Raw genomic sequence first — 26,699 nt, forward strand, 5'->3', positions numbered from 1 at the left:
TAAGGAAAAGTGGCTGGTTTCTGCTTTCTCCAAAGGCACCAGTGAGTGTCTTTAATACTGATATTTGACTGAGGAGACTCAGAGGACAGAAATTTCAGGCATTGATGAAAGGCAGAGAGATTCCTTTCTCCTTACAGAAAAAGAGAAATTTCCGAGCACAGATCTGTTTAGACTGGAATCAACCCATTAAACGTGTTTGGAAATGTCTTTTATTTGGGCAAGATTTAGATCACAGAACTTTCTCAAGAGCTATAGATGTGTCAGCCATCACACTGAAGAAATTGCCGGACTTACTCCCTCAACCAGGTTGCTTTGGGAAGAGGTATTGATCTAGACTGTTGGGATGATCATCTCCAGGTAAGGCATAGAATCGTATAAATTGATCTATGTCATAGGGAATGGTGGCCCAAGGAATATCGGAAGCCTCCAGACACATCTCTTGGAGATCATGAGGCTGGGAATCCCATGATGCATTCCATGCGGAGGCACCGGCCCCTCCAGGTTGCTCGATGCCAGGAGCCTTAGGTGGATCATGGTCGCGGGCTTCCGAAACAGGATGACTATCCGTAGAAGTTGCAGGTGAAGGAGTCTCTTCCTCCTTCACTGAAATGGTCTGGTTTGGTGCTTCTAGTGGCAGAAGTGGCCGAGTTTGTAGCTGCTGCTGCTTCCTCCTTTTGATGCGCTGGTTCTTGAACCAAGTCTGGGGAGGGAGGAGATAAGCAGGTTACTAAAGTGGGATGAGCCTAAAGGGGAATCCTCATGTTTCGGTGTGAAAAGGCTATAGCCTCACATCTATTCATATTTGTCTGAGCAAGGGAAGTTCTCTCTAGCCTCTGCTGTCCTGGGTTCCAGAGGGCAAAGGGAATGTAAGATTTTGCCAGCAGTGGGTAGAATAGGACACAGCACTCAAATTTTAGATCAGTTCTGTCTTGGTGGATGTTCTGGGTTTTCAGAGAAAAGATTCTCATCTCTGAGAATATGGAGTGGGAGTCTAGCTTGGGGTACCTTCAGGATCCATCCAGGGGGTCTTATGCCGTGAATCCTCCATGGGAACTTATTTGCAAGGCATCTAGATAATTACAAATGTCCTAATTAAGGAAAACCTAGAAGTAAACAAGAGCAGACTCAAACAGGAGTATCTGAGATCTGTCCTCAAAGAGTCTCTTGTAGCATTGTGGGTCTGGAGTCAGAAAGGCCTGGGTTTAAATTCTAGCTCTTGTTTATAATCCTTGGAAGACAATTCCTCTCTGTGAACTTTAGTATTTCTCACTAAAATGGGTGACCATGAGAATAAAAATTTTAAATGCTTAACACCTGTCCTGGCACATAGCAATTGTTCGATAAATATGAATTCCCTGATGATTAACAGTGTGTATGAAACTCTGAGATAAGTGTGCTATCTACACACTCGGGGACTGACCTTTATTACTGATTCATCAAGATGAATAACTGTAGTAAGTGCTGTAATGATAAACCAATGTGGGTACATGGTCTTTTCGAATGTTTCTTTAAGTATTCGAAGCTGTTTCGGACTAAAAGTTGTGCGGTGCCGGCGAGCAGACCTTGGCTTTTCTGCAAAGAGAACAGACAAAAGGCTTTCATGAAAAAATGTATCCATAAGGATGTAAAGTACAGCAGAGGGAATATAGTCAATCATATTGTAATAACTATGTATGGTGCCAGGAGGGTACTCAATCTATCAGGAGGGGGAATCACTATGTAAGTTACATAAATGTCTAACCACTATACTGTACCTGAAAACTGAAACTAATGTAATACCTGAAACTAATGTAATAAACTAATACTGGGTGTCAACTATAATTGAATTTTTAATTCAATTAAGGAAAAAATAGATACATATACATATATATGTGTATATATATATATGTGTATGTGTGTGTGTGTATATATATATATATTCATGAATATATATATATATTCATGTATATATATATTCATACATATATATGTGTATATATATATGTGTATGTGTGTGTGTATATATATATATTCATGAATATATATATATTCATGTATATATATATATTCATACATATATATGTGTATATATATGTGTATGTGTGTGTGTGTATATATATATATTCATGAATATATATATATACACACACACACATACACATATATATACATATATTCATGAATATATATATATACACACACACACATACACATATATATACACATATATATGTATATGTATCTATTTTTTCCTTAATTGAATTAAAAATTCAATTATATATTCATGAATATATATATATACACACACACATACACATATTATATATACTGTAAAGTATACATATACATATATATACTGTAAACTACAGCTTTACACACACACACACACACACACACACACACACACACACAGATATATCCAAAAGTCAACTTCTTTCTTGACCCTGACCAAGAACTTGGTCTAAGAAGCTGACTCGTCGAGCCCATTCCCCCAACTTGCTGGGGATGTTCTGTACCAACAGAACATCATTACCAACTTCTAGTAGGACACATTTTAAGCCATAAACGAGAAAAGTTTTGTGTGTGGCCTCACTTGATAGCCCCTAAAGGAGAGATGTCAACGTTCCCATGACTTTGGGCATCCTTTCTTCTTCCTAGCAACCTGACAGCATCTTTCTGTTTTTCTGAAATTCAGTTTCCCTTAATGAAAATGGTTCAAGCCTACTTTAAAGGCAAGTAACTGTCTACTTGTTCTAGATTAATGTACTGGAGACTAACAGCCTAAGAAAATGAAACAGACTGCTGAGAGAAAAGATATCTGTTACCCTAATCATCTTCATTGAGATAGCATAAGATGGTGACATGATGTCGTCATTGGGTTCATTTGAGTTCACGTGGTTCATAGAGTATTTGAAACCCTGTTATCCTAATCATCCATAGACTCAGGAGCACTACTGTCTATACTGGCTGGCCTGTGAGATCCTGAACCTATTGATTTGGCTATTCGTTAACAGGGCCAGTGAGGAGAACAGGTATGAAGCTTAGCGATCTGAGAATGAATGCTGAATCTCCCATTTATTAGTCTTGTCCTTTTGAAGACTTCATTACACTTCATTCTTTGCCTCTCAGATAGTTTATTCACCTTAAGGAAGATACAAGTACCCAAAAGACAAGTCTATGAATTACAGATTTGGTGCGTAATGGGTGCAGAATGGGAATTTTTACTATTGTTCAAAATATAAATAAAACCATGTCATCTAGCAATACCTGATCCATTTTATATGGAAGATTTATGTAGAAGGTCCTTATTTTTCACACAAACGCATGCCCAAAAAGTGCCAGCATGCAGCCTAATCACCCAGCTGCAAAGATGAGAAGTCAAACACCCAGATTTCTCTTAGCTTTTCAGTGTCTGTTTAAACACAGAGAGGAAACATTTAAGCCATGGAAGGAAGTCCTCAAACATGAGGGAGACAGAGAGAGAAAGAGACAGAGAGAAGGAAGAGAAGGAGCAGCAGCAAATTAATGAACAGACACGTTTTTAAGAAAACTAGGTGAAAATTTTAAAACGTTAAAATCAATATTCTCAGATGAATAAGAAATGATATTGTACTCATCCACGAAGAATGTTTTGAAAATAAAGGAAAATCTCTAAGCCATGCCATGCTGAATGTGCTTGATCTCGACTGATCTTGGAAACTAAGTAGGGTCGGGCCTGGTTAGTACTTGGATGGGAGACCAGCTAGGAAGACCAGGTGCTGTAGGTGTTAAAAAAAATTAAAAAAAAAAAAAAGAAAAGGAAAATCAAGTTGAACAAGTGTTCTTTGAAACCCACAGCTAAAAATAAGCCCCTAAACAATAGAAGAGTTGGCGAAGAAAGCCAAGAAAATATTCCAGAAAGTAAAACAGATAAAGGGTGGACAAAAAGAGTGAAAAGATAGGAAAATAAAGATCCGATCCAGGAAGTCTAATATTTGACTCAGAAATATCACCAATATTTATTTGACTGAAAAGTGTTTACTTGACTAAAAGAAAAAAGTTTCCAGAGAGTGTTTTGAAAGTATTACGCAAGAAATAATTTAAAATTTGAGAAAGTGTGAAGGTCTCCAGACTGAGGCTATTCCATGCCAGAGTACCCTCAATGAATAAAAGTCCCCTGTCGTGTAACCCAGGATACCAGGACAACAGGAAATCCTCAGAGCTTCTAAAGGGAAACAAAATTTCCATACAAAGACATGATCATTAGAATTCCATCAGTCTTCAGAAAAGCAATACTGCATATTAAAAGCCAATGAATCGAGGACCATAACATCCGTAAGGAAACTATTTTCAACCTAGAATTCTCCATGTAGTCAAATGTATTTCTCCATGTGGGAAAAGAATAAAGACCGTTTCGGATACTCATGGACTCAGCCAACCCATTTGCCGTGTACTCTTTCTTAAGGCACCGCAGGAGGATGTAGTTCCACCGACAAAATAAAGTACGGGGAAGGGGAGGGGTTGCGTGGGAGAAAAAAGGATCCGAGAGAGAGAGATGACAAAGGTGAAGTCTCAGACTGATGCTTACCCACCAGGCCTAGAAAGCAAGCAGTGTCACTTCCGATGGAACATTGACTATCTGATGGGTTTGGGTATTTGGAAAAAGTACTATGCCATAGGCCGAATTGGTAAATCATACAGTTGAAAATCAAGAGGCATCTGAAGCATATGAGAAAAAAAGGCAATTATTAATACCTCACATGAAGTTTATGTTACATAAATCATTCTGGTATGGACCTACTCAGCAGTGGACAATATTTACACGAGGCTGATTAAAGTAAATTGATACTGACTTAATCAAAATTACTAATATTAAATTATTTTAAAATAACATTAATTAAAGATTTAAATTATTAATATTAGCCTGTATTGGAAAGTTGACTGGAGTGAAATTGAGGAGGGATGTGGTTGTGGGTCTAAAATCATTACCTCCCAAACTGAGAGGTCAGTATATCGAATTGGTGAATTAATTAATATCTTCATTAGTCTAGTATTAAACAAGATGAAACGTGTATCAGAAAAGGCAGTTACAAGTTCTGATAAGTGGGCACGTTGAGGCGCAATACGACTTTTCCTATGTCAAAAATAAAATCATTTAACAGCTGAAACTTATTGGATTTCGTTAACCAATGTCACCATAAAAAAAAAAAGTAATACAGTAAAATAAAATAATTTAAAAAACAATTTAAAAAAGAAAAGAGAAATGAAATTATATTTGTGTTTCTAGAAAAAAAACACATACATTTCTAAACTATGCTCTCCAAACACAATAATAATAATAATAAGAGGCACATATTGATAAATATCACAACACCAGCACTTAAAATATGTAAAGAATAGCTTCCATGGGGCTGCTGCCGGCCCAGCCCGATCTCTAAGAGGTGGCGGTGCTGTCATAAAAGACCACTAGGAAGAGAGTCTGTGATGCCCTTCCGGCTGGAAAATGCAAGACGGAGACAGGAATCAAGAACAAGAGGCTGCAGAAATCGCAGAGGAAAGCGGAACTCCTTGATGAAAAGCCAACTACTGTGGTTGCTCCTGTTACAACGGGATATACAGTGAAATCAGTACCTTACCTGGAGTTCATCAGGTCCCCACTGAGGACGTGCAGGTGTATTTCACGGCGAGGTCATTTGATCTTTTGGTAAAGGATCTAAATGGGAAAAGTTACTCCGTGATTGCAGACAACTTCTTGAAACCCGTCTCTGTGGACGGCAGTTCATAAAAAGTCGAGACAGATACAGTGACTATCTCCAGTAGAAAGAAAGCAGGAAACAGCCTGACTCGGGTTGGAAAAGAACGCAAAGGGAAAGAAAACCCTTCTTGTAACACTGAAACAGATCCCGAGGGCTAATGGTCTACGGAAAATGGATGAGGCTGGAGATGATGACATGAACCGAATCATCACTAAAGCCGGGGTGGACTCAAGGGAGAAGCCAAAGGAGACACAGAATTTGAGGCTTTATAAAGTCCTCTTGGGAACTGGTGTGAGAAGGTTAACGTTTCCAGTAAGGACATGCTGGTGAGCTGCACAGATAAATTTCATGGGTAACTTTACTGAGCCTTCTTCCAAGTAAAGGCAACGAGTTCTCCATTTCCTCCTGGAATATTTATTTAAATAAAATATGCTTATTCAACACTTCCTCTAAAGAAGGGTTCCTTAGGAACCTGGTGATTTTGTTCAAGAAGGGGCAATAGTGCCACCTCATGTGAAATGCAAAGAAGCAAGTCTTGCCTCGTGAAAATGCCACATTGTGCGTTTTTTTGGTCAGCTAAAAGTTGCAAAAGTTAATGCTTGTTTTTAAGTTCCCAACATCAGTTCTCAGCAGTGTAAGAATAAGTGAAAAATCTGAATTTTTTCATAAAAATAAAATATTTAAAGAATTGAACTCATCGGTAAGATGAATAACATGAGCCACACACTGGGAGAATACATTTGCAACAAATATAAGAGATAAATTATTAGTATCCAAAATACAGCAAAAAAAGTTCTAACAAGACTCAAGAAAAAAAAATTACTAGAAAAATGGGAATGGAGAGAAGTGGGAAATTAGCACAAGAGAAAAGCAGAATGGACTTTAGAATGAAGAGTTTCAATTTCACCGGTAAATGAAGAAATTGAGTTGGATTAAATACCAAGTACTATTTATGACAAAGCGACAGGCCCGAAATGGAGTCACTTTTGCTAAGTCTCACATCACCAAAGGAAGACTTAACTCCAGTGTTGGTTTTCCTGAAACGGAAGCTTAAACCAGTCATTCTGGAACGGCTTCCTCAGCACCAGTTAAATAATTGACGATAGCCTCCTGCCATCCCCTAAAGTGACCTTGCTGTAACCAATCTGCTTTTTTGCCTCGTCCGTTTAACTTCCTTGTTCCCGCTCCCTTCTGCCTGTCAAAGTCTGTCATTTTGGACAGCTCCTCAGAGCTCTTTTCTGTCTGCTAGATCGGGTGTTGCCTGATTCATGAATCACTGAATAAAGCCAATATGATGTGCAAAATTTACTCAGTTGAATTTTGTGTTCTAATGCCACCAAACGGTTGACATCTTAAAAGTGCTAGAAAGAAACAAAAACTCACGTTACTGGTGGGAGCCCGGTTACGATTTTTTTTTCAAATGCTCCCTGTTGGTATGAGCCGGTGGTTCCCCAAATTAACAACCTGCTGTTGGCAAAGCCTAAGGGCTACCAGCAAGTGTCACCCCCCTCACCAACCACTCCAACTCTCCCACCTTAAGCACGTATTGCCTTCGCCCCAACTTACCTGCCATAATATCTTTTCGACGAAGAACGAGTCAATCAGCTGCGCGTGATTCTGGGCTCCTGAATTTTGTCTCTGTATTTGCTGCGTTTAAGGCCTAATATTTAAGCCAAGTTTTGATTCGATCAGGTCCCCACCCTACCGCTCCCTAATGTCACACCTACCAATAATCCGTTCAGTGCAGGCGTGTGGAGAACCTATCCCATGCCCCGTGCTGTGCGGGGCACGGTGCGTAAATAAAACTGTGATTTCAGACTTAATCCCCGACCTCGAAGAGTGGAGGAAACCAAAATGGGATAAAATGTTCAAAAACTTCACTCGAGACAGAAGAGTAAATATTACAGGGTTCTGAGAGAACGAGTAAGCAGGAAAGACAACGGAAACTGGCGGCGAAGGAGGGGCTCTGCGTGACAGCCCCGGGTGGTACCCGGAGTGAGGCCCCCGGGAGCGCTTGGGGGAGATGCGCCGTCCGGCCCCGCACCGTGTAGCGCTTACCCGGCCTTTCCTAAACGCAACAGCAACAAACGAAGGTGACGATCTTGAAAGAAGCTAAGTAACAGACATTCTCGTAACTCCTGTTAAGGAGTTTGGAGTCGGGGCGGTTAAAAGCCCGGGGATCTTAACAGATGAGTTGCAATTCTAAAGAATCACGCCTCTCTCTTGCCCCTTGGCTTCCCTTTCCTTGTCCCTCTGTTTTCCATTTTCTCCATCTTTCAGATGACATATTTTCTCGTACGGATACCTCCCCACAATGTCCTCCTCCGTGACCGATCTTATTCGTGAGATGGTGGGCGAGTGGGCTCTAGTATCGGTTCATAAGCCCAGAACTCCCCACACTCAGCGTGGCCCCAACCGCTCTGAAGCGGAGCTGAGACTCTGACCGTGGCCCACCTTACCCGCGCCCCACTCCACCCTCATCCCCGGTTCTCCCACACCAATCAGTCTGGTTTGGAGAGGTCTGTGAAGAGCCAAAGAACTCTGGCTCCAGGAAGGTTGTAGTTTGCCTCAAAATGATCGGCTTGCCCTCTGTGTCCTGTGCAAGAAGAAAATTAGGGAAACTTTTTAAATGATCACTGCTACCGATGGACACCTAGGTTGCTTTCACACCTTGGTTATTGTAAATAAACCTGCAATGAACATAGGTGCGCATATACCTTATTGAAATAGTGTTTTCATTTCCTAGGTGTCCATCGATAGATGAATGGATAAAGATGTTTTATAGATAGATAGATGATAGATAGATAGATAGATAGATAGATAGATAGATAGATAGATAGATAGATAGATGATAGACACAATGGAATATTATACAGCGATAAAAAATGAAATCTTGCCATTTGCAGCAACATGGATGGATCTAGAAGGTATTATGCTGAGTGAAATAAGTCAGGCGGAGAAGGATAAATACTGTATGGTTTCACTTATATGTGGAATTTAAAAAAACAAAACAAACAAAAAAACTTATAGAAACAAAGACCACAGGGATGGCTACTGGAAGTGAGGGAGGGACTGGGGATGGGTGATAAGCGGAAGGGGAATATAGTCAATAATGTTATGATCAGTTTAAACGGTGACAGATGATCACTAGAACTAGAGGGGTGATCATGTTGTAAGGTATAAAAATGTCAAATCGCTATATGGTACACCTGAAACTAATATAACCAACATAAGATTGTACGCCAACTATACTTAAACATAAAATAAATTTGATCTTAAAAAATCTGTCGGGGATATTACAAAATAATAATAATAAAATGATCAGTGCTAGAAGCCCCTTTTCAAGCACCATTTGAAAGGGTAAGATGGGCCTCGAACTTTCATATACATATTTGAATCGATCCCTAGCGCCTCCTTGTGAAGCTAGAGAGAATGAAAAGAGAGTGATCTATCTATTCAAAGGGGATAAGGGTCTGATTAGCACTTGGATGGGAGACCACCTAGGAAAACCATGTGCTGTAGGCATAAAAAGGTAAAAAATAAGGGATTGTAAACTGACAAGGTCCTTGCAATCTGTGAGGTCAACCAAGGGTTGCCTCGCCTAAAAAAAAAAAACAAAAAAACAACAACAACAACAACAAAATCAAAGAGAATAAACAACAGAACGGGAGGGGTTTTGCAGTAGTAAATGTTAGGGGGGGAAAAAAACAACTGTCCCTCTTCATTTGTTCACTTAACAATTATTTGCGTTACCGCTCTCTCTGCCAAGCCTTTTTCTGGTGAATGAGAAATCAAGATGTATAAAAACAGAACTCATCCCTTCCCTCAAAAGTGCCAGCTCTCTGTGGGAAAAGAAGTAAAAAATAAACAAGTCAACAAGCCAACAGATAGTTTCTGGTTATGATATGTACTGGGGTTATGAATGCCACTCACGCACCGATTAGAGGAAGTATGTTAGGTTGGCAAGTCCAATAAGACATCTCTGAGGAAGTGTCATTTTTACCGAAGGAAAAAGAAGAGTGTTCTAAGCAAATTAAACAGCAAACGCAAAGGCCCAGACATGAAAAGCTTTAAACTTCTGAGGGGCAGATAGAAAGAAGTCCACTGTGACGGAGTTATATTGTGCTCAGGGAAAAGTGGGGAATGATGAGGTGGGAGAGACCAACCAAGACCAGATGACGGTGAAGAACTTTGCACTTCATTCCAAGTGAAGTAGAAAGCCATTCCGGAGGCCTCAGTGGACCAAGAAGACACCCAGCCTGCTTATTACCATGAGGTACCTGAGAAATGAAAGAAAAATAGGCTTGGCTCGGGGAGGGCTCCATGGGGTGCCGGGGATTCATCTGACAGCCGAGGTTCAGTTGCGGCTGAAAAGAATTTGATGTTCTTGTCCCTTTCTCAAGATGCTCTCTAGCTGTTGCCTCTGCTTTGAGCATCAGCTCCCCTTACCTTCCCTGGCCCCATTCCCTACCTTCTCATAGAACACTTCTCTGATCCCCGGACCAAATCAGGACCTTCGTTCATCCTGCCAGCGTTCCTGCACTTCATGGTAAGCTTGCTGTGTTTATTCGTGTGGGTGTTCCGGTAATGCTGACCTCCACAAGGGCAGTCTCCATCCTTCTGCAGTGACCCACAGAGCCCTGCCTTGGACCCGGCCATGGTAGCTGCTCATTTACAAGAGTTTCGGAGGCATGAAAAAAACTTTTTCTGGAAGAAAGCGTGGCTGTCATTGACCTTGCTACTGCAGGATTTTAAACATAAATAACACTTTTGATTATTTAGTGTCTATTGCACTATTTTGAGCATGTTTCTGAATTGTGAGTTACGCGTTTCAATTTAGCTAGTACTTTGGGGCATAAGACACGACCACTAGGCTCTCTTCAGGCATAATCAGTTTGTAAGCTGCAGTTTTATTTTTCTATTTTAATTTAACATACATATAGAAAAGTGCTCAAATGATTAGTATATAGCGGGAGATTTATCACACCCACCTATCGAGATCCAGAAACAGAATATTACCAACATCCTGGAAGCCCCTTTCGGTCTCTGCCCACCCAATGATAGCTAGCTACTCTTCTGACTGGTGACATCATACAGTTCTGCCTGCTTTTGAACTTTATGTAAACGGATCACGTAGAATATGCTCTTTTGTGTCTAGCGTTTTTCGCTAGATAGATGGTTTCCATCAGTGACATAGTTCATTCATTCTCATTTCTGTGTTGTAGTCCGTTATGTATGTACACCATATTTCTTTATCTGTTCATTCACCCATCGAAGGACACCTAGGTTGCTTTCATATCTTGGCTATTGTAAATAATGCTGCAATGAACATAAAGGCGCATATCTCTCTCTCTCTTTTTTAACTTATGATGTGGACTTTGTTTACCAGTTTTGCTTCCTTAAATTTTTTTCCCCAGCTTCATTGAAATATAATAGACAATTAGCATTTTTATTTTCTTCGGATAAATACCCAAGAGAATTGCCGGCTCATATGTTTAATTTTTTGAGCAAGTTCCACATTATTTTCCACAGTGGCTGCGCCAATTTGCGATCCCGCCAACAGTGAGTGCTCAGCAGTTCCTTTCTCTCCAGGTCCTCACCAACCCTTGCTGTTCCTTGTCTCTGATAATAGCCGTTCTGTAAGGCGTGAGGTGGTGTCTCATTGTGGTTTTGATTTGCATCTCCCTGATTGTTAGTGATGTCTAGTAATTGTAGCCATTATTATTCAAAGGCCATAAAGTTACGTAGCAGCTAGAACCCTAACGATCATTCATTCACTTCATTCACGGCCTTACGTCATATACTATTCTGCCCAGCAAATTCTAACTATGAATGAATTCACAGCGAAACTGAAATAGCTCAAGGATTACAAACGCTCCTTTCACTAATGATGACTTTTAGCAAGCCTTACCAACATAGCTTTACCCCGACAATCAATTTTACTGGAGAACTACTTGTAATAATACTATCGTTCTCATGTTCTAGCATTACTATTAATCTCATAGAAATTAATATTGTTATTAATGCCTTGTTCATTCTTTATATATTAATTAGAAGATAATGAAGCAAATATACATACATATTAATAATGTTAAACAAATAATGAAAAAAAAAGTCCTCATAATCTTTCATTTACTACACCTTCTGCTTTTATCACTTAATCTCAAAATAATTTAGGGGCCTACATACTGCAAATAATGTTAATAAAAACATTAGTTTGTGAATAGAATAATAGACAAATATAAAATAGAAAGCCATATAACAATATGGCTTTTCAAACTTTTAAAGGATAGAAGTAAATCTTTGGTCTTAGGAGTTAAAAAATCGGTGATACTGAATAAAAGTAATAAATCTATTTGCCTCTTTTATGTTAATTTCGGTATTCACATTAACCTTACCAATTGTAGTAACTACCTCTAACATCTCCAAAACTATCTAGACCCATACTATGAGTATAAGTTTTACTCTGACATGTGAACTCAACCTAACAAAACAGAATCTGAAATTTGATTATCTCACAAACTTATTCAAATTCTCCGTCTCAGATATAGTCTAACGTTTATACACCTCTTCCCACTGTTTATGAATTTATCAGCCAGCCAAAAATCAGCATCGGTATTAGACTTAATTTGACTAGAAAGTGTGTTACCAAATTCATTACTCACTTCCAAATAAAAATTTCCATATAAATTTCTGACCTAATTAAATTATATTTTTATCTTTCCTCATCACATTAATCCTAAGCCTGATTATATTTAGTATCCACAAGTAACCTCCAGAATAATCAGAACACCAATAAGAAAAGACCAACCAGTAACTATTACCAGTCAAATTCCATAAGCATATAAAGCAGCAATCTCTATAGCCTCTTCTCTAAAAAAAAGAAATACCCAGAATCTCCAGTATCATAAATCACCTAATTCCCCAACCCATTAAACTTAAACAAAACTTCTACCTCATTATTTTTCAAGAAATATGAAACTACCATAACTTCCTTCATCGGCCCCAAAAGAAATACTCCTAAGACAGTTGTGTTAGAAACTCAAACATCAGGATATTGCGCAGTAGCCATAATCATTATATAACCAAAACCAATATTCCCCCCAAATAAATTTAAAATGTATCAACCTGAAAGAGATCCATCATTTCATCTCAATACGACAACTAACTCCACCACTTACAACCTACCTCAACTCACCACAAATAGGTGAAATTTTGAAAAAAAATCCACAAAACTAATCACAAAAATAATACTTTAAATAAATACACTATATATCACCATTAATCTCACACGGATTTAACTGTGACCAATGACATGAAAAACCATCATTGTATTTCAACTATAAGAATACTAATGGCCAACATCTGAAAATCTCACCCGCTAATGAAAATGGTTAACAATTCAATTATTTAATTACCAGCCCCATCGAATATTTTATCATGATGAAACATTTGATCCCTCTTAAAAATCTGTCTCATCTGACAAATTCTAACAGGATTATTCCTAGCCATGCACTGCACATTCGTCATGATAACTGCCTTTTCCCCCGTAACCCAGAGACATAAACTATGATAGAATCTTCTGAAATCTACATGCCAATAGAGCATCTGTATTTTTCATCTATTTATTCATTCTTGTAGGGCGAGGCGTATACTACGAATTTTACACCTTTCTAGAAACATGAAATGTCAGAATCATCCTAGCGTTCACTGATGGACACAGCACTCATAGGTTACATCCTACCATGGAATCAAATACTTTTCTGAGATGTAGCAGTTATTGCAAAACCCCTTTCTGCTTCCTTATTGTCTAGTTGAATGAACCTGAGAAGGGCTCTCAGTGGATAAAGCTACACTCACCCGATTCACCTTCCACTTCAACCTCCCATTATTTCAGTCCTAATAATTGTTCATCCACTTCCTCGAGGAACGGGATCTGATAATCATCCGGAGTCTCATCTAACATAGACAAAATTTCATTCCATCCATACTGCACAAAGAAAGATATTCTAGGACTTTTATTTTTAATTCAAGTACAATTAACTCTAGTCTTTTCACACGACCTACTACGAGACCCAGACAACTACACTCCAGCCAATCCTCTCGACACTTCTCCACAAAGCCAAAAAGATATTTCCTATTCACTTATGCAATTTTGCAATCCATTCCCAATCAGTAAGGCTGTGTAATAGTCTTAATAAATGAATCTCATTTTCTTTCTCCACGCCCCCAGCTTCATTGAAGTATTATAGACAATTAGTTGCCCATATTTACATTGTGCAATTTGATGAGATCTTTTCCAATTAAGTTGGCATAACAATAATATATTAGTTTCAGATGTACAGTGATTAGAGACCTATATAATTCATGAAGTGGTCACCCCACTAAATCAGGTACCCCTTGTCCCCCTTACACATTTTTTACAACATTGTGGACTATTTTCCTTATGCTTCACTTTATATTTCCCTGACTATTTTGTATGTATCCATTTGTACTGCTTAATCCCTTTGCCCTTTGTCACCGTCCCCCCAACCCCCAATCCCGTCTAGTAGCCCTCATAATATTCTCTGTATCTGTGAGTTTGTTTCCGCTTTTGTTGTTGTCGTTTATTTTGTTCTTTAGTTTCCACATGTACCTGAAATCATGTGATATTTGTCTTTCTCTATCTGACTCACTTCATTCAGCGCAATACCCTGTAGGTCCACCAAGGCAAGATCTTTTTCCATCCCCTTCCTTTCAGTCTGTGTGTGTCTTTTAATCTGAAGTGAGTCTCTTATAGGCAGCATATGTAGGGGTCTTGTTTTCTTAACCATTCAGCCACCCTATCTTTTGGTTGGAGCACTTCATTCTTTTCTATTTTGAGGTACTTGTCGATAGGAATGTAGTTATTGCCATTTTTTATTCATGTTTTTGATAAATGTTTTTCCTTCTTAAAGAAGTCCCTCCAACAATTCTTGTAATACTGGCTTGGTGTTGATGAATTCCTTTAGCTTGTTTTTGTCTGGGAAGCTCTTTATCTGTCCTTCGACTCTAAATGATAGCTTTGCTGGATAAAGTATTCTTGGTTGTAGAGCCTTGTGCCAAGCCCTTGTGTCCTGCATAGTTTCTTTTGAGAAATTAGTTGCCAGTCTTATGGGTGCTTCCTTATAGGTAACTAAATGCTTTTCACTTGCGCTTTTAAGATTCTCTCTTCGTATTTAACCTTTGGCATTTTAATTATGATGTGCCTTGGTGTGGGCCTCTTTGGGTTCATTTTTATGGGGACTCTCTGAGCTTCCTGGGGTTGTATGTCTATTTCCTTCTCCAGGGTAGGGAAGTTTTCCATCATTATTTCTTAAAATATATATTTAACTTCTTGTTTTCCCTCTTCAGGTACCCCTATGACCCAGATATTGTTACCCTTAATCGTGTCCCACAGGCTTCTTAAATTATTATTATATCCTTGGTTACTTTTTTGTTGCTATTCTAATTGGGTGCCCTTGGCTTCCCCACCCACTATACTGGTGTTTCGATCCTCTTCTTCCTCCACACTGTTGATTCTTTCTAATATATCCCTCATCTCAGATAATGTGTTCTTTATTTCTGACTCGTTCCCTTTTATCATTTCCATTTCCATTTTTATCTTTTTTATCTCTTTATTAAAGTTTTCACTGAGTCCATATCTACTCTTCCCCTAAGTTCATGGAGCGTCTTTATAACCAGTATTTTGAACTCTGCATCTGTCAAATTGCTTGACTCCATTTTTCCTTGTTCTTTTCTTTCTTGCATATGATTTCAGCGATGACGGTACTGTGTCAGCACATCGGGAGTGGGGAGGGCTCAGCAGAGGAGCAATGGATTCCACCAGCACTTCTGCCTGGGAGAGAGCCTCACCTCTGGCCCTAGCTCTGACAACTCAGTGTCCCTCTGTAAGTCCCTGGTGCCCCCTGAGCAGCCCACGTGGCGCTGGTGCTCAGAGCAAGCAGGTCCATCTCTGCAAAAGTCTAGTTGTGGTCACGGCCCCTTTAAGAGGAGCATCTGCCGCTAGCACAGCCTCTGTCCCACTCAGCCACTGGGGACCGGGCAGCCTCACATCCTTGCCCGCTCCTACCTCCAACGGTATTATTTCTCTCTCTAGTTATAGGGCTCCTGTTCATCTAGACCCCAGGTGACTCTGTTTGTTTGCTCCTTGTTTCCATCACAACCTTGATGTAGTCACAAGAGGGGATGAATGAAGCTTCTATCATCTATGCCATTGTGCCATAAGATCCAATTTCCTGTTTTTTGACAGTGTGCTATGGTTGTGCAAACTGTTATCTCTAGGAAAAGCTGGGCAAAGTGTACATGGGAAATCTCCATGCTATTTTTGGTAACTTCTTGTAAATTTTAAATTGTTTTCAAATACAACATTTAAAAAGAAGGTCCCTGATCTCATAGCCATGCCCCACTCCCCATCCAGAGACCGCCTTCGTTGTGTGGAACTACTAGGAGCCCAAGCAGGGGAATCAAGGACTGTTTCATTCTGTCGCCGCTAGGGGGCACTAGGAGATCAGCTCTTGAATGGCAACCCTTCCTCTCAAGGCTGTGTCTTGCTTAGAAATTCACCTTCTGAACAGGAATCTAAAATACACAACACAGCAGTGCCAGGAGCAGACAGAGCTGAGAGAGACACTGCTGGTGAAAAATTTTTAAAGATGTACTTGCACCACGTGATTAAGATTTTACATTAACGTATGAAACAATCCTTGATCTCGTCACCAAATGTTTTTGTCTCACAAACTTATTCACGATTAATCACCTCCAGTAGGTGCTGAAGACATTAAGTGTGCCTTTTTTCTGCCTTTATTCATCCTCAGTTCCAATCCAGCAAATAATCCTCTATATCTTAGCACACGTGTGCCCTACTTCTGCCATTTTCTCCCGACTCCCCACATACTTCCTTTGCCTCACATGAGGTGAGTTATGTGATCATTTCAATTTTGACGGAGTCTTCAAAACTACCCCCTAAGAAGCCTGTGCTAATTATCACACCCACCAACCTTATATGAAGATGCCCAACGTATGGCAAACATACTCAAAAAGAGTCAGGAGGCTTTGCCTAGAAGTAAATGATAAAAATTTATTTAAGAATCTTAGAGTTTGCAAACCAGGAACACAACTAGGCAATACTCATGATGTTCTGAAGAAGAAAAAGAAAAGGTAAGAATTCTTATAGTAAAAAGTATATTCTTGAGAATAATCGGTTCTGCATTTTTAGCCTTCGAATTGATCCAGGATGGTAATACTTTACATAACCAGTGGCCTGGAGAATGGATGTCAGTTGATCTAAATACATGAACAGTTTTTTTCTTAGTCCTTCAGTGGGTGCTCAAAGGTTTATCTGGAAGTTTGATGTACCTCTTTGATATGAGCCATCACTTGCGAAATTCTTAATCTTTTTAATAAACCTAGTTAAGTCCTTTCTTTCCTCCTTTCTTTAAAGAAAGACCTCCCTCAAACTTAGATAATTACCTTGAAACTGATGACTCAGGTCCTCTGGCTATTGATAAGGATCGCTGAAACTCAGCATTCTCCTTGGCCCATTATAAGGCAGGAATGGCTCTACGCCAAAACAAGGCCCTAAAACCCAAGGTTTTTTTCTCTTTTTTTTTTCCTTTTACATAATATATTAACCAAACCTGTTTTCCTTTACCTGTTTGATAAGCAAATCAATAATAGAAACGTAACCAGATATATGATTCAAATAACAAGTTTGTATGTTCGTTTTTCCTTGTCTCGGGACAGAGGTGGCACTTCAGCAGAAAACCCAAGACCGGGTCCTGACTGAGACAGAGAGGGAAAGAGCTCCATGAAACCCCAATCGGCAGGGACTACGACTCTCCTCAGCAGGGAACAGATACAGAAGAAACAATCTCCCGTCTCTCAACATCCGTACTAATAAGAAGGGGTTCATAGCTCTTAGAAAAAAGGATAGGCAGGAACAATAGACAGGGGGTTTGGGGTCTGCCTGCAAAATGCTGAGGCCATCCTGTTCTAGCAAAGCCCGCCGCAGTCTGCCCGCAATTAAGCAAGCCAAAAGGCATTTGGGGGCTAAAAAGTAACCTCCACAAAGAAACAGGTAGGCAGAGAATTAGGTACCAGTTTAAGCCGGTCACTCGCATCTGCATAATGAAGACCATAATAACCTCCAACTCACCTGAGCCTCATTATGCCTTCATTATAATATGCCGATGCCCCATAAGTTCAGTAATATCATTATAACAGACTGAATTCTGGGAACGAACATGCGCAGAAAGTAAACAATGAGTTACTGGGTCCTGTCAATCTTAGTCGTCCATCAAGAAAGCCCACTCCTCTAAGAAAAGGGACCACCCACAGCAAATAGGGATAAAACCCCAAAGGCTTTGTTACTGGGCGTTTGAGCCACCTTCTTCTTGCTGGGGCCGCTTCCACGTCTGGAAATGTACTGTCTCTTTTCTCTCCCTTGTCAGACATGTACTCTCCTTAGATTCAACAGTTTTTAGCGTAAGATTGATTCTTGCGTTTTCTGAGGCATTTCAAAGTAAATATTGTAAAATGTTGCATGATAAATTATGTATTCAAGAATATCTGAAATTTCTGGATTTTTTTTCTTTCATTCCATTTTTGATTTTTTCTTCATAATCCCCTCAAAATATAAAATATACAATGAGAAGTCTTCTATCCCTGTCCCCCATCCACCCAGTACCTACCACGACCCCCATTTGGAACCACAGAACCTCTTCTGTGGTTTTCTTATGTATACACAAGCAACTAAAAGTCCAGATGGTGGTCGTTTTTTGTTTTTTGTTTTTTTTTTATTTCTTCACAAAAGTCGGCATATTATATTTACTGATTTATACGTTGTATTTTCAGTAAAAACATATCGAAGATCCTTCCAAACCTTTGCATTTCCTCATTCTTTTTCAGAGCTGCATTTTAGTCCATTCTGTGGTTATGTTGTAATTTACCTAACCAAGACGCTGACCGTGTAATCAGGATTTTTGTAAAAATAATGGCATATCGTATAATCAGCAGCTTCTTGGATTCTTTGCTTTATAGACCACTTGTACAATGAATTTCCAGAAGTGAGAATTCCGAGCCAAAGTTATTCATTCAAAGCGTTATAGTTATTGCTAGGTTGCCTTCCACATGTACAGTTTTGCACTCCTCCCAGACACCGAAGAAGCTGGACGTGTTCTCACAGCCCAGCCAACACAGTAAGCCATCAAATGTCTGGATTCTGCCAATCTGTATAGTTGAAATATGGTAGATCCGTCTTAATTTGCTTTTCTCTTATGAGTGAAGTTGAGTGAAGTTAAATATCTTTTCATTTAAAAGTCATACATTCCCGTTTCCATGAACTCTCCATTCAAATGCTATACATTTATCTCCTGAATAATTTTGTTCTTTCTTTTTTACTTTAGTAAACAAAGTTAAACAAAGTTAGCGGGGAAAAGATAGACTAATTAGTGGTGTCAGGGCAACCAGGTCGACACCTAAACAAGAAATTTTGGATCCTCTCTTACATAGATATTTATGTAAAAGTTATATGAGATACAATAATGGCTTATGATGTGAGTTATGATCTTTTTTCCCAGTTTGTCATTTGGTACTCCTGAAAGCCTTTTGGCATGGAGATTTTTGCTTTTGTTTTTGCTTCCTGTTTTCTTTTAAACCTGCAAGATTTTGAATCTCAAGGTATTCTTGATGTGTGTGTGTGTGTGCGCGCTTTCATTGTTTATTTTTGAATCTTTGAACCATTTGGAATTGATCCTGATGTACAGTATAAAGTGAGGATCCAAAATTTCTCGTTTAGGGGTCGACCTGGTTGCCCTGACACCACTAATTAGTCTATCTTTTCCCCACTAACTTTGTTTAAAGATGTCCTTTGCCTGCTATGCTATAGTGTCCTACAGACCTTACTCTAGCCTGGGCTTTTGTGGAAACCAGGGTTCTAGCAGGATCAGTGAAGCCATGAGTGTCTTATGGGTGATGTAGAGTGGACAGTCTGTGTGAATGAAAAAGAAAAAAAACTAAGAACTCAAAGCGCCTTCATCATGTGAACATTCTCACTGCGCGTCTCTTCTTTGTATCTGAGTTGACAGTCAAGGTACTAGAGTCGTGATATGATACTGGTTTGCCAACAGGCTGATCCTCAACCCCAAAGCTGTCCTCGTGGGGCTGCTGAGGTGGCTGGGAGGTGTTATTGCGCCTGGTCTGTGAGAGCTTCGGAGATGAGCTCCAGCAGGACCTGTCGGCCCTGAAGGATGTCGCCACCAGGAAAATAATCACTCCAGTGATTGCCAAAAAAAATAAAAATAAAAATAAAGGAAAGAGAGCAAATACAAAAGCCAAAAGGGAAATTGGAGGCCTCTGTGTTTATGTTAGTCCTTTTACAGCATCTTCTGTCAGCTTGCAGCTTCCTCTCTCAGGAGCAAGTCTTTTTCTTTTCCACTAAAGTCTCCTCTATGAACTTTAACTGCAGCACTCTGCATCTGGGTGGCGTTGTCTCTTTGCCTCTAAAGAGTGTCAGCTGTGTTGGGTTTCTGTTGTCAGCTTTCGTAATGGTTTGTTTAGCTTGCCACCTGTTCCCTTCCTACCCGCAAGCCATGTATTTCAATTCAATTCTAACACTATCCAGGTTTAAGGATTCAGTCTTCAAGACAGTCCTCACCTCAGATGCCAGCAGCAAATATCAGGATATTTCTGGCTGGCTATGAATTTGGGGCTTCCCATCATCCCCCCGGTTCGACGATTCTCTAGACCAGCTCACGGAATTCACTGAAAGTGTTATACTAACAGTTTTAAAGTTTTACTATAAAGAACACAGCTCGGGGACAGCCAAATTGAGAGACACGAAGAGACAGGATCAGGAAGGGCCCCAGAGGCAGAGGTTCCGTGACCTCTCCCATGGAGTCAGAGCGCATCACCGGTCATGGCACTGAGTCCACCAGACCAGGAAGCTCCCCTCAGCATCACCATCCAGTTTTCGCACGGGCACAATTGATTAAATCACTGGCCAAGTAATTAAACTCAGTCCCTGTCCCCCTTCCCACCCCCCCACCCCCACCCCACCCCCACCTCTAGGTTGGACTGGCCCAAAGTCCCAACCTTCTAATCATGTGGTTGATCTTTCTGGTGACCAGCCCCAATCCTGAAGGGATCTAAGGTCTCACTTCATTAACATAACAAAGCCACTCCCATCACTCAGAAAACTGGATTTTTGAAGCTCTGTGCCAGAAACCAGGAAGAAGACCACATACAGTCTCCACTATACCGCATTACTTCATACAAATTGTTCTCAGTGATTTTGCATTTCTATAACCTGAAGAATCACAATTCACCCTAAGATGAGCAAAGGACAGACCAGGGAGCAAGGCACTCGCTGATCGTGCAATAAAACAATTTTAAGAATTCATATTTGCATAGCCCTGAACACCCAGAAATGAGCTCATCTGACCTTGACGCCAGCCCATCCTCGTGGGGTCTGTGAGGTCTGCCCAGGAAGAGGAAGCCAGGACCATTGCCAGGGAAGCAGCTGTCCTTCATTCCCCAGGTCCCACAGAAGCAGGACTAGGTTTTGGCCTCATCCTCCCGGCCTCGGAGGGGGCATGGGGCAAGGCAGGAAGGTCCCACGACCGTGCCGTGAGTGTCTCCCATCCCTCCTCCCCACTGCCCATCGCCTTTCTGACAGTTTCTGTCTGGGTCAACCTATGAAGACTTAAGAAACACGTGACCCAGACAAAGTGGACACCCAAAAGGGAGCTGTGGCATTCAGCTGCTTTTCAACTTTGATTAAGGAAAATTTCAAGCACACGCAAAAGTGGAAAGGATAGTACGATTCTCAAAATTCTACACACTATCCAGTATTTGCTTAAAAACGATGGTGGGAGGTGGGTGGTGGGTACATTGTTGTGGCCTGTATAGAATAGACCAAACCAAGTATGCTCTCGAAGGCTGTTTATTAGCCGGCGGCTGCCCTGTACAAAGGAGCAGCCCCGAAATGCCAAGATACAAGGTTTTTAAGCCCTAAATCCCATTCTTCATTCTATCTTAAACACAAAGGTCCATCTTTCTCCTATTCACTACCTGTCAACCCACTGGTCAGGTGTGCAAGCGGGGAGTACAGAAGCAGAAAGCTTGTTGTTAGAATGTTATGTTCCCATGGGCGAAGGCTAAACAGTAATTTTCAGCTTATATACAATTATTTTTCATGCCACGCAAGCAAGCAGGGTTACACAGGCTAAAATTGGCAGTTAGCGTATGAGCTCATTGTTACAAGTTTCATGATTAACAGAATGCGGTTAGGGGTTCCAGAAACTAGGCCTAAGGTATAAACTTCCTTTGTCCAGTTTCAGGTTTTAATTATCCTTTAACCCTTTCACATTTCAGCAGGCTGTCACAACATGAGAACTTATACTCTGTACTTTTATATGTCCTAGCATTTTCCTATAATAAAGGTTTTTTTATCTCAGACATTACATCCTTTCCCTTATAAATATTTCAGTACATGTTTCTGCAGATAATGACTTTTTAACATCTTTATCATAGCTAACAAAATTAACAGAAATTCTTTATTATATAATATTCAGTCTGTGTTCAGATTTCTCCGGTGATCTTTAAAATGGCTTTTTACAGTTGTTTTTTTTGAATCAGAATTCCAACAAGATCCACACGTGGCATCTGACAGATATGTTTCTGAAGTCTCTTTTAATCTATAACAGTTCCCCTTTCCATCCTTTTTGTGCCATTTACTTCAATGAACTAGGTCGGTGTCCTGTATTAATATTAATAAAGTGACTTAATTCTATTTTGCTACAATGTACAGATAAAATACTGTATTTTAAAGTGTCTGTGCGGTCATGCCGCCAGCTTGAAATACAGTTAGCTTTATTGGTTCCGGTTTGTTTTTTTAATTTGTAGAGATTGCTTTGTAATTTTCTTATTTAGTTTTAGATTCGTTAATACTTACAACCCAACTGAATAGAGCCTCTCTCCAAACCCCACAGAATCTCCAAATCCCTTGGTTAGGGTGGCATGTAAAGCCAAGTGGACAAAGGAAGTCGGAGAGACTCCCCCAAAACCCACTTTGAGGAGCCGTCTCTTGAGAGTCCCTCAGGAGACTGTCACCATGCAGCCAAGGCAGGGAGGGGAGTCTCTGGAAAGACCCGGACTCGTCCGCAGCCTCCCCTTCCATGGCTCCCAGGAGCAGAAGGACCAAGGGGGAAAGCCTGTAGCTAGTGGTGTGAGCAACTGGCTCGAGTGAGTGTGACTGGGCACGTCTCTTCCTGCACGCGAGTGACCACGTGGGCTCCCGCATTGCCGGAGTGTGTGCGACAAAGCCGCTGTGCGGTGGGGCGAGGCTGTGTTTCTTGGTGTTCCTTTGTGAGAGCTGGTGTGACTGAGAAGCTGAATCGGAGAATAATAATACTAACCAGCATCCGGGATTCAAAACTGAGTTCCTTCACACTTTTCCAACAATCCACTCACACTGTAAATCCCCTCACTTTGGTATACTTGAGGGAGGATCTGGGGGATCCCAGGGCTGGGGTCACCCGGTGGAGGACACAGCCTTCCCGGCTGGCTGGCTGCTTTTACCTTCTCTGTACCTCGACCCTACCTCCCCTTCTCGCCTCTTCCCCTTCCATCTCAGGAGCAAAATCAAGTCCTCTTCTTATCTCTCAAAGCATTTTAAGGGGCATTTTCTGTTGAACAATTTAAGCTGCATGTCTGCATGGATAACGGCTTCTGACACCAACTGCTCAGAGTCAGCCCAAACTTCATAGAGTAGGGACAGAATCCTCCACAAGACTGGCCTCACTCCAGACACCAGCTTCAAGTTCGGGGTCCCCAGACCACTCTCACTTCTGGGTACAAGTTCAAGAATTCCCACCGCCCCCTCAGGCTCGATAATTCGCTAAAATGATTCACGGGACTCGGGAAAGCACTAGAATTATGAACACGGTTTTATTATAACCAAGGATACAAGTCATAAGCAGCCGAAGGGAAAGACGCGTAGGGCAAAGTCTAGGAGAACCCCAAACGTGACGTGTCTGTCATCCCCAGGGACGCGTCACACTCCCACACATTGCACATCGGTGTTTGAGAATATGCAGAAGCTTGTCCGCCGGCGAAGCGCATGAGCCCTGCAGTCAGACTACTGACTCGTGGCTCAGAGCCCCAGCTCTGTAAAACCATCAGGTGCGGTGTGAGGAGCCCTCCGTGAATAACGAAGATGCTCCTGTCACTGGAAATTCCAAAGATTTACAGGTGACCTTCTGGGAGCCAGGGACAAAAGCCGACTAAACTAGTTATGACACAACACGATGGTTCATGCAAACGAATGCTGTTTTCTCCATAAGAATTCTGATAAAAACGAGTCTCCACATGCTAACCTTGATGTTTTAATTACCCATCTCTGTACAACAAACCACCCCAAAACCTACCGGCTTTAAACAGCAACTGTTATTATCGTCTCTCACTATTCTGTACGTTGGCAGGGTTCAGCTGAGCAGTTCTGCTCCACGTGACGTTGGCCGGAAGTTCAGCTGGGCTGGAACGCCCCGGATGGCTCACTGCACGCCTTCCCAGTTGGTGGGAAAGGCTGGAGGGCTGAGCCTCTCACCTCTGCTTCTCCACGTGTCTCTCCAACAGTGTGGCCAGACTTCTTGTATGGTGGTGGCCTCAGGCTCCCAGACGTGCAAAGACAGAAGCTCCCAGTTCTTTTTAAGGCTCAGGCCCAGAACTAGCACACTCCTGCCTCATCCGGTTGGTTCCGTAGACCCAGCCCATTGCAAGGGGAGGGCACGATCCACGGGAGTCCTGAGAGTTGTGATCCCTGGAAACTCGCTGCCATGGATGACGTAACTAGCAATGCCATCGGTGGGAGTTTACGGTGAACCAGGCACAGACCTTCCCACTTTACATATGGTATCTCAGTGAATTCTCATAATGGTGTGAGGTAAAGAATATTAGTATATCCTTCCGAAAGATGATTTCTCAGAACCAGGCACCAGTGTCCGAGGCTGTGGGAATCTGAATTTGCAAATGATACTTGCTGTATCTACGAATGTGAGATGAAAAAAGGGTTGTGCAGGTTTATGGAAGTTAGGATTTCACGAGTGAGCGGAAGAGGACTCGACAGGGGGAAAAATTGTCTGCCGGACCCTCGCAGTATCCCCCAGTTAACAGAGGACAATATCTTGATTACCAAAGGGTATGGAAGGACTACTCCATGCCTACATACAGGCCCATAAACACAGTCTCCACAGCAAAAGCCGTGAGTCCAAAACAGATTAATTTCATCACGGCAGAACTAAGGATTTCTTCTCATCAAAGGTTATCACAGGACGAAGTTAATGGACGACAGGCAGGAAAAATTACTTGCAATATCTAAAACTAAGAAAAGTTAGTATCTGGACTACACAAGGAACTCGTGCCAATCGGCAAGAATAAGACAGAAATTCCTGTAGAGAAAAGAGCGTAAGATACAAACAAGCGATTTGCAGAAGAAACCAACGAGGCTATCGAATATATGATGAGTAATCAAAGAAAGGCCAACTAAAACGAGGAGATGCCATTTACACCTAGCAGACTGGCAAAAAGCAGAAAGCTGGATAATGCCAAATGGGGGCAGGGCTGTGGGAACCCACGAACCCACATACACCATGGGTGGAATGTAGCCTGGGACAGCCACTTTGGAGGGCGGTATGTTCCCCACTCGAGTCCAAGTAGCCTGCGACCCAGCAGTTCGGCTCCTGGGTGTCATCCTAGAGAAGTTCTCACACGGATGGCTGCGGGGTGGGGGGGGAGTCCACTGCAGATTATTTACAATGGTGGCCAGAGCCTGAGACAGTCTGGGGGTCCTCTCACCCCCACCCCCCGGGCAGAATAAACCAAGGGGAACGCACGACAGGCAGTCCTGTCCAGCTCTCAGAAGTGGCAGACTCCACACACATGGAGAGACACAAGGACGTTTAAACATAGTGCTTACGGTAATGGACTATGAGGCACTGGAAAAAATAGGAACTCATGAGTCCACACCTATGACAAATAGATAAATACACACGTGCATACTAAATAGGGAGAAGATGATACTCTTGCCCACGCTAGGATGCTGAGAGCTGGCTGGCAGATATGGAAAGAGCGTTGAAGCTGGAAAGTCGTGATATAAGCATCATGGTAAAGACTGGATCAGGCAAGAATCATCAATGAACGCTAAGTCTGTGGAAAACCTTTGGTGAAGAACAGAATATTTGCAACATTCACAGCACTTCTCCCCAACAGATTGCTCGTTGGCTGCAAAACGACAGGGGCAATGGTAACTATACAGAGGGGAATGCACGTCGCCGTGGCTGAGTGAGCAAAGCGAGGGGCAAATGGACACTCCCCCCTCCAGATGTCCTTGAGAAGAACACACGTCCCTTCTGCAGTATTCCACCCGAGAACCAATAATCTCGACCTGATCTCGAGGAAGCATCGGACAAGCCCCAGATGAGAATGGTCTATTGGAAGGGCAGAGGCTGAGTTCACATATGCCGGTGTCATGAAAAAGCAAAGGCAGGCTGTGGAAATGGTCCAGATTCAAGCAGGCTAAAGAGACCTGACAACTAAGGGCAATACCAGATCCTAGACTGGCTCCTGCGATGGGGAGGGGAGATGCTACAGAGCACATGATCATGTCACTTGACAAAACTGGGATATGAACAGAATGTGAGACGAAAGTGTGGACCAGTGTCGAAATGCTGTGGTTTTATAAGAGAACATTCCAATTCTTAAAAGACCCACTCCAAAGTATTTAGGGGTAAAAGGCCAGGATGTATGTAACTTACCCTCAGTTGGTTCAGGGGAAAAAAGTGTGTGAGAGAGAGAGAAGAAGTATATGAGGTAAAACGTTCATAGGAAAATCTAGATAAAGAGTATGGGGTGTTCTCTCTGTTTTTATTCTTGCAACTTTTTTGTTAGTTTGAAATTACTCACCGGTAA

At 41.4% G+C, this 26,699-nt stretch overlaps 1 protein-coding gene and 1 pseudogene across 1 annotated transcript; one reads left to right on the top strand and one right to left on the bottom strand.

Moving 5' to 3' along the window:
• Positions 1 to 298: 298 nt before the first annotated feature.
• LEUTX (leucine twenty homeobox) lies at positions 299 to 21,238 on the bottom strand. Its single transcript, XM_039855185.1, has 3 exons — positions 21,175 to 21,238; positions 1,421 to 1,572; positions 299 to 700 (listed from the first exon to the last, which is right to left on the bottom strand). Exons 1-3 carry the CDS (start codon positions 21,236 to 21,238, stop codon positions 299 to 301), a joined length of 618 nt encoding a protein of 205 aa, XP_039711119.1.
• Positions 5,364 to 5,986, top strand: LOC120595290 (calcyclin-binding protein-like; annotated as a pseudogene).
• Positions 21,239 to 26,699: the final 5,461 nt, after the last annotated feature.

This window comes from Pteropus medius, unplaced genomic scaffold (genome assembly GCF_902729225.1).
Source record: "Pteropus medius unplaced genomic scaffold, Ma_sr-lr_union100, whole genome shotgun sequence".
Lineage (NCBI taxonomy): Eukaryota > Metazoa > Chordata > Mammalia > Chiroptera > Pteropodidae > Pteropus > Pteropus medius.

What these genes read in the sequence shown, in the direction of transcription:
- LEUTX (XM_039855185.1), bottom strand. Translation starts at nt 21,238, where the DNA reads ATGGTCCTGGCTTCCTCTTCCTGGGCAGACCTCACAGACCCCACGAGG. An exon ending in GAGGATGGGCTGGCGTCAAG is followed by an intron (nt 1,573 to 21,174) that starts GTCAGATGAGCT and finishes TTCTCTTTGCAG; the next exon opens with AAAAGCCAAGGTCTGCTCGC. An exon ending in TTGATGAATCAGTAATAAAG is followed by an intron (nt 701 to 1,420) that starts GTCAGTCCCCGA and finishes CTCCCTCCCCAG; the next exon opens with ACTTGGTTCAAGAACCAGCG.